General features: G+C 32.7%; 1 protein-coding gene across 4 annotated transcripts; it reads left to right on the top strand.

Moving 5' to 3' along the window:
• Window positions 1-1,129: 1,129 nt before the first annotated feature.
• On the top strand, window positions 1,130-5,834 carry LOC149897923 (kelch domain-containing protein 3-like). Of its 4 annotated transcripts, none has more exons than XM_090115881.1 (6): window positions 1,130-1,180; window positions 1,401-1,678; window positions 1,767-2,232; window positions 2,351-2,546; window positions 3,309-3,488; window positions 4,740-5,834. In XM_090115881.1, exons 2-6 carry the CDS (start codon window positions 1,439-1,441, stop codon window positions 4,801-4,803), a joined length of 1,146 nt encoding a protein of 381 aa, XP_089972007.1. In that variant the 5' UTR covers window positions 1,130-1,180; window positions 1,401-1,438; the 3' UTR covers window positions 4,804-5,834. The 4 variants fall into 4 exon arrangements, with proteins under 4 accessions (XP_089972007.1, XP_089972004.1, XP_089972006.1 ...); XM_090115878.1 differs by having other exon boundaries at window positions 1,143-1,200; XM_090115880.1 differs by having other exon boundaries at window positions 1,176-1,361; window positions 1,439-1,678.
• The last annotated feature ends 7,306 nt before the right edge of the window (window positions 5,835-13,140 follow it).

The raw sequence follows: 13,140 nt of genomic DNA, 5'->3' as shown, positions 1-13,140 counted from the left end.
AACAACGAACAACGAACAACGAACAACGAACAACGAACAATGTGAATGTGAATGTGAATGTGAATGTGAATGTGAATGTGAACATACATGAACAACGAACAACGAACAACGAACAACGAACAACGAACAACGAACAACGAACAACGAACAACGAACAACGAACAACGAACAACGAACAACGAACAACGAACAACGAACAACGAACAACGAACAACGAACAACGAACAACGAACAACGAACAACGAACAACGAACAACGAACAACGAACAACGAACATCGAACAACGAACAACGAACAACGAACAACGAACATCGAACAACGAACAACGAACAACGAATAATGTGAATGTGAATGTGAATACTGAATGTGAATGTGAATGTGAATGTGAATGTGAATGTGAATGTGAATGTGAATGTGAATGTCAATGTGAATGTGAATGTGAATGTGAATGTGAATGTGAATGTGAATGTGAATGTGAATGTGAATGTGAATGTGAATGTGAATGTGAATGTGAATGTGAATGTGAATGTGAATGTGAATGTGAATGTGAATGTGAATGTGAATGTGAATGTGAATGTGAATGTGAATGTGAATGTGAATGTGAATGTGAATGTGAATGTGAATGTGAATGTGAATGTGAATGTGAATGTGAATGTGAATGTGAATGTGAATGTGAATGTGAATGTGAATGTGAATGTGAATGTGAATGTGAATGTGAATGTGAATGTGAATGTGAATGTGAACATACATGAACACAAAAACAAACACAAACACGAACAACGAACAACGAACAACGAATATCGAACAACGAACAACGAACAACGAACAACGAACAACGAACAAAGAACAACGAACAACGAACAACGAACAACGAACAACGAACAACGAACAACGAACAACGAACAACGAACAACGAACAACGAATATCGAACAACGAACAACGGTAAAGAATACGATTTTGATAAAATTCGCCATTAATTTCACCTTAAAGGACCTAACGGAGACCTATCGATCAAGGTCATTTTCGACCCAAAATTCCATTGATGGGGTGCTAGGTTTGCATTGGTGATCTGCTATTCACTCTGTGCTATTCAAGTATTCACTCTCCAAGTGTCAGGTGGGTGTCAATGTCGATGCGAAGTGCGAACACGGAAAATGGAAATCGGAACGTAACGTCAATGTTTGTATTTTTAATGCTAGGTACATTGTGTCAGCGGTGTATATTTATAATAGTGTCGAAAACGGCTCAATTTACAGTTTTGTACTGCAGGAAAATATTTAAAGTTTAATAATAATAGCGTAACATACAGTTCGCATACCTACTGTTTACATATTCATGTACATGTAATACATGAACAAAGGTTCGTTTTTTTATTGATAAATCGTAATTTTCTTTGCAGTTAGTGGAAGTGTGGTTTTTCTATTATTTTCTATTAAGATGCGGTGGACTTTGCACACTGAGGGTGGGCCCAGGAGAGTGAATCACGCCGCAGCCTGTGTCGGTGACAAAATATTTTCCTTCGGTGGATACTGTTCCACCGAAGAATATCGAGATTGGGAATCGATTTCCGTCCATGTATTAGACACTTCAATTTTCAAATGGGCACCGGTGGAATATAATAAAACTAATGCTCCTTTTCAAAGATATGGACACTCAGTTATCGCCTATGGAGAAAAGGTAAAGCGTCAATAAATGTTGATAGTGTTTCCCTTGAAGGGTGTCCCTAATTCGTTTCTCATTATAGAATTACTTATTTTTCTTACAGATTTACATGTGGGGTGGTAGGAACGACACTGTGGCTTGTGACACTGTATATTGCTTTGATACAAGAGAGTTAGTATGGAGTACACCTCCTGTAACTGGCATGATACCAAATGGAAAGGATGGACATGCTGCCTGCCTTATAAAAAATAAAATGTACATCTTTGGTGGCTTTGACTACCTAACTGACATGTATACAAATAATATTCACTGCCTAAATTTAGATACAATGGAATGGAGCTATGTTTACGTTAAGGGAAAACCACCCATATCTCGAGATTTTCATACAGCTTTGCCCTATGGGGACAGAATGTATATTTTTGGTGGTAGAGGAGACTTTGAAAGGCCACACAATGCACAGAATGAAGTATACTGTGATAAAGTATTTTATTTAGATACAACAAAAGAAACTTGGGTAACCGTTGATATCAAAGGCATAAAACCTGACGGAAGAAGGAGTCATTCTGCCTGTAAGTATAATTATTTGACAATTCCGTCTAACAATAGCACACAAAATTATTTAAATTTCATACAATATGATATAATTTTATATAAATAAATAAATCTTTATTTTGAACAATTTTGTAGGGATATATAATGATTTTATGTACATTTTTGGTGGATATAATGAAAAAACCAAGACACATTTCAATGATATATTCAGATTTTCATTGAAAGGAAATTATTGGGAGCTTGTCAATACCAGAGGAACTGCACCATGTAAGAGGAGACGACAGGTGTGCATCTTGTATGACAATAAAATATATTTATTTGGAGGAACTAGGTAATAGACTTTAATTAATATTACATAATTTTATTTATACTGGGGAAGAAAATTAATGATTATTACAATAGTTTTGCACGCCTCATAAGCGAAGCGTTGAGGTGGGTACTACTGTCACTTCGCGCAAAACATCTGATTTTTCAAACTTAAAATGTCTTTATGTATCATACATTGCACTTGTAAGATAATACATACACACACATATTAAGAAAAAACACTATTTTTAACGTTCATGATATTTTTGATGTCATTTTTGTTATTTAAACTAGTTAAAAAACAGTTTAAAAAAGTTCTGTCTTGGACGTCCGTGTGTCTGTATGTGCGGATCCTTTTTCTTGTTAACACGATAGCGCCCGAAATACTTTACTAATCGAGTCTTTTTTTTCTCTTACGCTTGAGTATGCTCAGGAATAGAACCCTTTCATTTTTCAGGGTCTGATTCGATGTGGTTTAATTGTTATTAAATAAACAAAAATAATAATTAATAAATATTTATTAAAAAAAAATTATGAGGCGTGCACTTTTGGATTTTCCAAATTATTATATTAATATGGTTAAGTGTATTGTTTCCATTACTTCCAGTAATACTTAATTTAAATTAAAACATATACAATGCTGGTATTTACTATCAACTTTTGTTAAATAAATATGAAAAATGTCTACCTTTTGCTGTTTATATTAAAAAAATAACTAGAAAACATTAACATTCTATTTTTACACAATATTGTGTTGTATGTATGAAAAGGTAATATTTATTTTCAGTCCAGTAAAAAATCCGCCAGACACAAATCCAAATGATCCTCATGATGTTGATGAAAATAAAAAGCTTTTGGACAACAATGATCTTCATATCTTGGATTATATGCCGAGTTTGAAGGTGCTGTGTATCAATTATGTATTGGACAATAAACTGGATACTTCCAGTCTGCCTAAAGATATATTGTGAGTATCACTACATAGTATAAAACAAAGTCACTTTCTCTGTCCCTATGTATGCTTAAATCTATCAAAATACGAAACGGATTTTGATGCGGTTGTTTTTAAATAAATAGTGATTCAAAAGGAAGGTTTTAGTATGTAATTTATAAGGTTTTAGAAAAGCAGACGAAGTCGCGGGCTAAAAGCTATAATATAACTTATAGTAAAATACTAGGCGACCCAACAGACATTGTCCTGACTCCTGATGCCCTGAAGTTTAAATAGCTGTTAAGTTTTCGTTCTGTTTTTTTTCTTACTTTTTATGCGCAAATTACTGGGAAAATCTTATATATAAAAATGAATCGCAAAATGTGTTGGTAAGCGCATAACTCGAGAACGGCTGAACCGATTTCGATAATTCTTTTTTTATTATATTGCTTGAAGTACGAGGATGGTTTTTATGTAGAGAAAACGTAAATATGTACCACGGGCGAAGCCGGGGCGGACCGCTAGTAGTATATATTTCTTGTTATTAAATAAGAGCTAACACACTTTTATTAGCTTCACCTGTATGCTTGTTGTTTATATGTAACAGACTCCTTTATATGTAGTTGATTTTTACTCATTTAATATGGACAGATTTCATTCAAACATTTTAAGCTTATCAAGGTTCAGTTGTATACTCGTTCCAAGCCAGGATTTTTCTCTGACTAGAGCATTGAAAATGGGCAATTGCTACAAATGAATCGACTTGTAAAATCTCATTTAACAAGGACGAACTTGGAGACTTTGATAGTAAAGTTAATTGCTTATAAAAAGGCCTTATGTAACCAAATAAAATATTTAAATACAATGAAATAGTTTTATCTCTATTATACATATATGTATTATATATGGATGTATTCAATCCATTGTTACTGCAGGCATTGACATTGAATTTAAATTACTCGATATTTTATTTATATAATACACATAATATAATAAATAAATTTGACTGACCGGTTGGTATAGTTGGAAGCTACCCTTCCTACGAAACCAGAGGTCGTGAGTTCGATCCCACCCAGCGCAAATATTTGTATGATGATCCTTGATGTTTGCTCTGTGCATGGGTGTTAATTATATATTTAAAATTATATATACATATGTTATATGGCTTGTATATTTGGCTTCCATTACACAAGCAAAAAGTTTAGTATGGCATCAGATCATGATCATGTTGTAGTTAAGTGAAAAAAAATGTCCTAAAAATATTTATTTCATTATGTTTGTTTGCAGGATGGACATCAGAATAATGACACAGCCCAATCGTATCAGCAGACCCATCAATCAAACTGGTTGAAATCATAATATGCATTTACATTTTACATCTTTAATAAAAATATAACAAAATAATAAATTCAGGAGGATATTTGATCTGAGTTGTGCAATGTTTTATCGTGATATTTTGTGCACTTGTTGACAAACATGCAATTTTAAATCCATGAAATACTTGAAACTTGTTTTTATGTGAAAAATTTTGTTTATACTATAATTTATTAGATTTATCGTTTTACCAGTGACTAAAATATTAGTGAATAAAACATAATAATATATACATTATCAAGTAGTGACAGTAAGAAGAGTTGAATTGTTTAGAATTTAAGATACCACAGCATATTTAAATTCAAAATTCATAGACATCCCTGAATGTTTAACCGGTATTTAATATAAGCTTATAAGTCAGATCATTTGTTTATCATGAAATATCAAGTGTTTGTGATTTATCTATGGTATTAAAAAAGGGAACTTAACTGGATATAACGGTTTTAGGCAGTCATGTTTTAAATAAGTCATGTTTTGAATCCTTGGAATGTAGGTAATTGTCATATAAGCATAATATAGAATAGAATGATGTCTCTTTCATTTAATTTAGATGCTTGATATGTATTATATAAAACCAATGTGCAATATTATAGCAATTCTTTTAATACATTATTAATCCTTCTATACCAATATAATAGTATTTTATAGAGATTAATCTTTAGGTAGTATGTTTGCAATCAATGTGGATACATTTTAATTTTTAAACAGCATTGTCTTGGTTTCATGAATTTTCTTGCTCAGTGCACTTTTGCTTTATAAAGCTTAGGCGTGTTTTATAATAACTAATTTGTGATATTTTTATTAAACATTATTTATTTTAGTTTTTAGCTTCATAGTAAATAGGAAAATCTTAATTTATTTATTTTATAAAAGCGCTACTGTTAGCTATATTTATTTTTTATAGTATTATCATATTTGTTTTATCATCGAATACATAAAAACAATGTAATAAAATAAGCCCTGAGTTAATTGTAAATTTAAAAGATGTATTATAAATAAATTATTAAAAAATTATATGTGGTTTAAATATAGTTATCCCTCCTTTCCTGAATTATCTTATAAACAGGTCCCTACCTGTTTATAAGTTTAACAAAAATACTATTACAATTGTATACATAAACGATACATGACCATGATGTTTTAATGCAGTACTAATGCCAGTGTGGTAAAAGACAGAGCTATGTAGGGTCCCTTTCCTACACTAAAAATTATACTGCTTTAAAACATAGTAACCCTCTTGGGATCACCAAGGTTGCTGGCTGAATCTGTTAAAAGCCACAACATGGTGCTGAGCTTCATGGAGGAGCTTGGTTTGTTTCAGCTATATTCTCCCTCCTTTTTCATGCTAAATATGTGACTAGTTGCGGATATATGCCCGATTCTATTAATAATATTATGGGTAAATTTGCCTATGCAAATACAGTGAAACCTGGTTAAGTGAGACATCAAGGGACCTGCAATTTCGTTTCACTTATAGAGGTATTCCACTTACCCAGTGTCTCAGATATACAGGTATAAATAAATATCTGTCTCATTTACAGAGGGTTCCAATAATAATTTGACATTTTTCAAATAAAAATCTGTATGATAGTAAAGTGAAACTAAAACTGAAGGTAATTGAAGCTCAAAATTTGTACTTACGTACTTGGAATTACGTGTGGAATTTGTGGGTAGAATAAGAATGAGTAAACAAACAATGTTATCTCAGTTACAGAGGTTTATGCATATAAAATTTACTCGCTGTCTCAGTTATAGAGGTAACTATGATGATAAATCGAAAGAACAAATCCCAGATATAGAGGTTTACCTCGTCCCACTAACAGAGGTAATTCAGTGCCAAAGTGTTGGGACCTCAGCATGAGTTCCAGTTATGGAGGTTTCTCACTTATCCAGGTCCCACTTAACCAAGTTTCACTGTAGTTTTACGTGAAGTCAGAGTTTAGCGAGGATTAGCAATGTAATACTACATAATTATCTCTTAATTAATCTAAGAAGGTACATAGGTAGGTACCTACTAAGCGACGCGATCAGTCGTCATTCGTCTGTTTACGTCAGTTACAGTTTCTAACAATACACTAACAATGCGAAAAAAACAAGGAAGAGTTTTTTGTTAGAATAAAATTCAATGATACAGGAACAATTTAACCGAAATTATAATGAAGCAATTAATTTATTATAATTTAAATACGAAATTTTCATTATTATTTAACGCGAAAGACGTAGATACTTACATAAATTACCTACTGGTAGTCTAATTTTCGATTAAAATATTTTATACTAGCTTCCGCCCACGACTTTGTACATGCATCCCCGTTTTTCCCCGTTCCCGCAAGAATTTCGGGAAATTCTTTCTTAACGGATGCCTATTGCCTACGTTCTAACATCTACCTCAGGTAGATGTTTTAATAATAAATTTGGCATGCAGGTAGACTACCTGCATGCCAAATTTCAGCCCGAGACGTCCAGTGGTTTGGGCTGTGCGTTGATAGATCACTATATATATCAGTCACCTTGTTTAGATAGATAGCATTCACTCACTATATCAGTTTTATATATATAGATAGCATTTTTTAAATAATTTATGTAATCTTTTGAACATATTTTAAAAACTTCGCGTTCTCATCATCTGCACTATTTTTCTGCTTTTTGTAGTAAATGTTTTGTATATGTAAGAGCGGGCAATCAAGCCGCCAGTGCAATCAATCAAGCGGTGTCTTGTCTGATTGTAAGCGATCGGATCACCATCGCCTATAAAAATTTGCGTAGAACCTCTACGTTGCGTTGCCTGTTTTTAAATAATAAATTGACCCAATAAACGAATTACATATTATGAAAAGGAAACGGGTCTTCGGATCGCCTATCTACCGTACGAAATGCAGTAGAATTTGCATGTTCGTACTCGTACTCGTATTTCACGTAGGTATTTCTGTTATGGTGTGGTAGGAACTAGGAACCTACTTTACCCTATGTGAGCTGATCCAGTCCCTATCAAATCTCGACCCCCGCATATTATTTGATATGATTAATAAAATAAATAACTTTACAATTAATGTCTTTAAATAAAAAATAGAGTTACATTTCATAGCGCCAAAATAACTCTACCTGGTCATTAAATGCATAATTCTAGTGAATTGTAAGGCATTATTATTGCAAATGAATAACTTAAGTGCGTTTCAATTAGTCTTAACATTTTAATACTATTAAAATTTAAGATACATAATCGCAATTATTTCATGTTTTAATAGATTGTCGCTTGTACCACACACCAATTTTCAGTGCACAACTACTTAGTGTGTAAGAATTATGATCTAATATTTTCACTTCAAAATACGTTTTACGATCCCAGCATTAAAACCATAGACAACATGTAGACAACATGAATATTCTCGCCTCTCAAGAAACTTAAGTCAACTTCACATCTCTGGCGGGAAACTAATTAATTTAACGCTTAACCCCGCCCATTACAGTGTCCATAATTTATAGTAGAAAAAGGAGAATGAACGTTAAACAGTTTAAGCAGCAAGACGCTAATGTAATCCCGGTATTTTACGTGGAAATGGTGTTGCATTTCCTATCTCCCCAGTCCCCGGTGTCCATTCGTGCTTTGAATGTTACAAAAAACGATTAAGCGCGGGATGAAGTTTTTACTCATTTTATCTTCTTAATGACGTCTGTTAAAGGTATTTTAATTAAAATTTTAGAACTAAACTAGCGGTCCGCCCCGGCTTCGCCCGTGGTACATATGAAAAATAGATGTTGGCCGATTCTCAGACTTACCCGATATGCACAGAAAATTTCATGAGAATCGGTCCACCCGTTTCGGAGGAGTATGCAGACTAACATTGTGACATTATATACACACCGGCACAATTAGCGGAACAGAAAACATCTTTTAACAACGACTTTGAAAAGTCTTCGTTATTTTTTATTGAAAAATAAAGAAATTTGAAATAAGTGAAATTTTCAGATGATTATGAACCATCACAAAAAATAAAAAAAGTAAGCATTAAATGATTTAACAATAAAATTAAAGCAAAATTAATAACGATTGTTTCCCTCTCTTGCTCTGATTACGGTTTCCATTCGTCTGGGCATGCTACAGATTATGTTATCGATGATTTCTTGAGGCAACCGCTCCCAATGCTCAAGTAATGCGTTTCCAAGTTCATTCAGATTGTTGGGGGGTGGCATTCTGGATTTAACCCTTCTTTTTAGCAAGTCCTAGACATGCTCTATCGGATTCATATCGGGGGAATTTGCTGGCCACTGCATCACCGGTATACCTACGTGGCTCAGATATGCCTGTACCGATTGTGCACTACGAGCACGAGCATTATCTTGCATTAGAATAAAGTCGTCACCAATAAATGGGGCAAATGGTACAACATATTCTTCTAAAATGTCTCTGATGTATCGATCTGCTGTCATGGTCCCTCCTGTGACTATCACTAACTCCATGCGAGCTCACAAACATATCCCTCCCCAAACCATAATCGAGCCGCCACCAAAAGCCACTGTGTGTTCAAAATTAGACTGTATGTGGCGTTCTCCTTTGCATCTCCATATTCTTTGTCTCCCATCGATATGTTTTAAAAGAACTCTGCACTCATCAGTAAAGAGAACCTGCTGCCATTCGTTCAAATCCCAGACGATGTTCTCGCGCATCGGTTTCTGTTCCGCTAATTGTGCCGGTGTGTGTATATATAAGAAGATTTTATCGTACTTAAGGAATACGAAAATAAAGTCTTTAGACGGATTTAAAAATTTACACGGTCATGTCATGTAGGTACTTAATTAAGCTTTAAATAAAGTAACAAATTTTGTGCTTCAAATAAATAAAGATATCTATTAATAGAAATAAGCTTGCAGAACATCTCATTTATTTATTCATTTATTGGTACGTACCTACACCTTATGGCGAGATAACACAGGTACCAAGTGCTCCCTGGGGTAAGTCCTGAGTCCTGACTACACTACTGGCGTCACTACTTCGATAGAGTGAAATTTGAACAGGTACTAGACTACACCTGTTTGAATTAGTCGGCTGATAATGGAGACTACAGAGCTTTAGTGTGAGGGTTTGACGTAAAACATCATCCTTCTAGGTACCTACTGCAGAATGGATTTTTTTTTAAATCTGGATGGAAGTTTGTTTCTCCTTTAAGTAAAAACGAAATCTGTAGGCTGTGGGTGTAGTTTCACTTTTGTACAGAGATAAATTACAATAGCTGAATTAGGACATAACATCTTGCTTTTTATCCGGTTACTCCGAACTGCAAAGATTGCGTATTTTTATATTTATAGAGACTATTCTTAAAAACTGAGCGCCTACCTTATACATTTACCTATCGAGGAGAAATAAAAATATTATTTCAATTTAATTGACTCTAGGTCTACCAAAGCAATATGCCTGCGACAAGTATAATGACACATAATGATGTTCGTTATTTTTACTTTTCACATATTAGGCATTCATTTCAATAGGCATTCCTAGAAAAATACCTACTCGCTCATAATTTATAAGATTTTTGTTTGTAAGTGTTGTTTTAAAATTAATTATATCTATATTTTTCAGAAATTATTTCAAACTACACTCACTCTCTATTTAAGAGTAACTATGTATTTCGGTAGCTCTATTAACAGGACTTTGTACTTCATATCTCTAGTCTCTAACAGAGCGGGTGGAATTAAGAAATTCCATCGATGGTAATTTTTTCCACTTAATTCCACGGACTGGTATTTATAGGAATATCTACTTACACGTCGAGTTATTGACGCGAAACTATCAATTTAGCTGACTGCATAGATACATGGCCCACAGCGCGGCATTACGATTTAATACAAGGCGCCTATTATAGATATTAAAATTACACCTCCTAGCCGCTTTATACGTAATACACTTACAATTTATCGGGCACGATACGACTCCGACACGATACATGTTTTAAATGGTGAATGAGGTGAAAATAAAAAAAAAAACTTACAAACAAGCAGAACTCATAGGTACTGTACATTGTTTTTTTTTTGTTTTTCTATAACTACTTACGTGTTAAAATATAAGAAACATTATTTTAATTTAAATCTAGGTAAGTACCTAGGTAGCTTAACTTTTGGTTCAAGTTTTTGATTTGGTATTTTATGTATAAAATTTATTAATACAAGAGAACTATTTGTCCTCATACACTTCATCAAGAACAACAGATGAGGGCTTAGCTTGATATAAATGAATATCAATCACACATCAAATAGTATTCTTCTAATTCTACTATTTATCAAGGTTTTCATTCTTAAATGCTTTAATAATAATTGTTCATGTGAAAGGTGATAAATACAATAGTATTGTATTAAATTTATATGATTACGTAATTCATGATTATAAATAAATCGTGTGATGTAAATGGTAGGCCTATAATAAAAACGTGGGCGATCGAAGTCTTGAGTTATCGTTATTTTATGCGTCAAAATTGACATCTTAATTAACTGTGCTAAACAATAAACGGTTTTAAGTAATTTTGACTTGTATTAATGTTTATGATAGCTAGTGGGATATTTATATTATTTTATCGGTGTATGAGTCAGGTTATTAATTTATTTTGCGTAAATGTATATTCAAGCCTTAAAATAAAACACGGAAGAATTTTCCTGATACCTCTCTATAAGTAATACCCAAGTTTTTATTTTTTGCTTTACAATATATTGTATACCTAGGTAGGTACTTTCAATGTTTATGCTCGGTGGTTAAGGGGGGGCATAAAGCAAAATAACCAATCGTCTATTAGATGATACGTGTAATATTCAAGACCAAATCTAAAAAATAAAATATATATCAAACTAGACGATATGTTCAACGATTCTGTTTAATCAAAAACATAAAATATTAAAATTGACTCGATAAAAAAAAATCACCAAGTTAGCTCTAATTTTCACACTTTTACGTTTTCTACTTGACATGGTTATACTTATTATGATTTTTTTTCATAAACAATTATATTAAAACATTTGCAAGATATTTGTCAGAGCATTTTGTGTAATTACTTTTAGTTTTGGTTTTATCTGCGATAAACCACTTTTATCGTGACAAAATCAAACGTTTATCTCGAGAAAAAAAGAGCGCCAAAAGTGGTTTATCGCAGATAAAACCAAAACTAAAAGTAATTACACAAAATGCTCTGACAAATATCTTGCAAATGTTTTAATATAATTGTTTATGAAAAAAAAATCATAATAAGTATTACCATGTCAAGTAGAAAACGTAAAAGTGTGAAAATTAGAGCTAACTTGGTGATTTTTTTTTATCGAGTAAATTTTAATATTTTATGTTTTTGATTAAACAGAATCGTTGAACATATCATCTAGTTTGATATATATTTTATTTTTTAGATTTGGTCTTGCATATTACACGTATCATCTAATAGAAGATTGGTTATTTTGCTTTATGCCCCCCCTTAAATTGGATAAATATTCGCAGTTCCTATTCTCTAATATCTATTGCGTTAATTAATTTCTTAGTGTTTTTTTCAAGCATTTTCCAAAAATAATCAAAAATATTTTGCGTCATGAAAATAAGCTTACTATATCAGACATTTGAGCTTAACTTAAATGACTTGTAAATTTTACATGAACAAAAGTTGAGTTAGATTTTCGATTTATGATGATTTACGACTAAAATATCCCACACTGTCAGTCACTTAGGATTAAGGATAAAACTATTTGTATCCGTTTAAGCCAACAGAGCAATGCTTTATTGCTATGCAGACTGCAGTAACTCCTTGCAATTGGTTGAATATTTCAAATTTCATAACATTAACGTAACATGTAACTATAAAGTTCATTTTATGGTTCACAATCAAAGCTAGTCCCAACGCACTTAATATTATGGACGTCAGCTAAGTGCACTATATTCGTTGTCTCTACAATGAAAGAGCAATATTCAAGGTAAAACAGCGTTAGAACAAAGTTGCTTGCGGGTAGTTTTTAAAGCTTAACATTCAAGAGACAAAGTAATATGGTATAGCCACAAACGCTTTTACGAGATCTCGGAAAAAATCAACTTTTACATTTCTTGTTCTGCGAATTTATAACGACCAATGTTCTAGAACAAGGAAGGCTATTCTTAGTGGTTAGTAGGATATAAGCAAATTTAAACATTGGTTTTGTACTAAGCCTCAGGCTCATATGAATAAGAAAACGGTTAATGTGGGCGATTTCTGAAATCTAATTGAGTGGTTTATTTATGGAAGAGTTTACAATGGTAATACTTTTCAAAGGTCCATGTTTATGTCTATGTTTTCTAATTACTTACTTAGAATTGAAT

This window comes from Colias eurytheme, chromosome 24 (assembly GCF_061535395.1).
Source record: "Colias eurytheme isolate Ceu_HAF_F1 chromosome 24, ilColEury1 Martin Lab GWU primary, whole genome shotgun sequence".
NCBI classification, from domain to species: Eukaryota; Metazoa; Arthropoda; class Insecta; order Lepidoptera; family Pieridae; genus Colias; species Colias eurytheme.
Note: the sequence above shows the minus strand (reverse complement) of the source record. Positions and strands in the feature narration are given on the sequence as shown.

Coding starts and splice junctions, on each gene's coding strand:
- LOC149897923 (XM_090115878.1), top strand. CDS start 1,179: ATGTTTGTATTTTTAATGCTAG. Junction 2,233..2,350: donor AAGAAGGAGTCATTCTGCCT/GTAAGTATAATT, acceptor ACAATTTTGTAG/GGATATATAATGATTTTATG. Junction 3,489..4,739: donor AGTCTGCCTAAAGATATATT/GTGAGTATCACT, acceptor GTTTGTTTGCAG/GATGGACATCAGAATAATGA.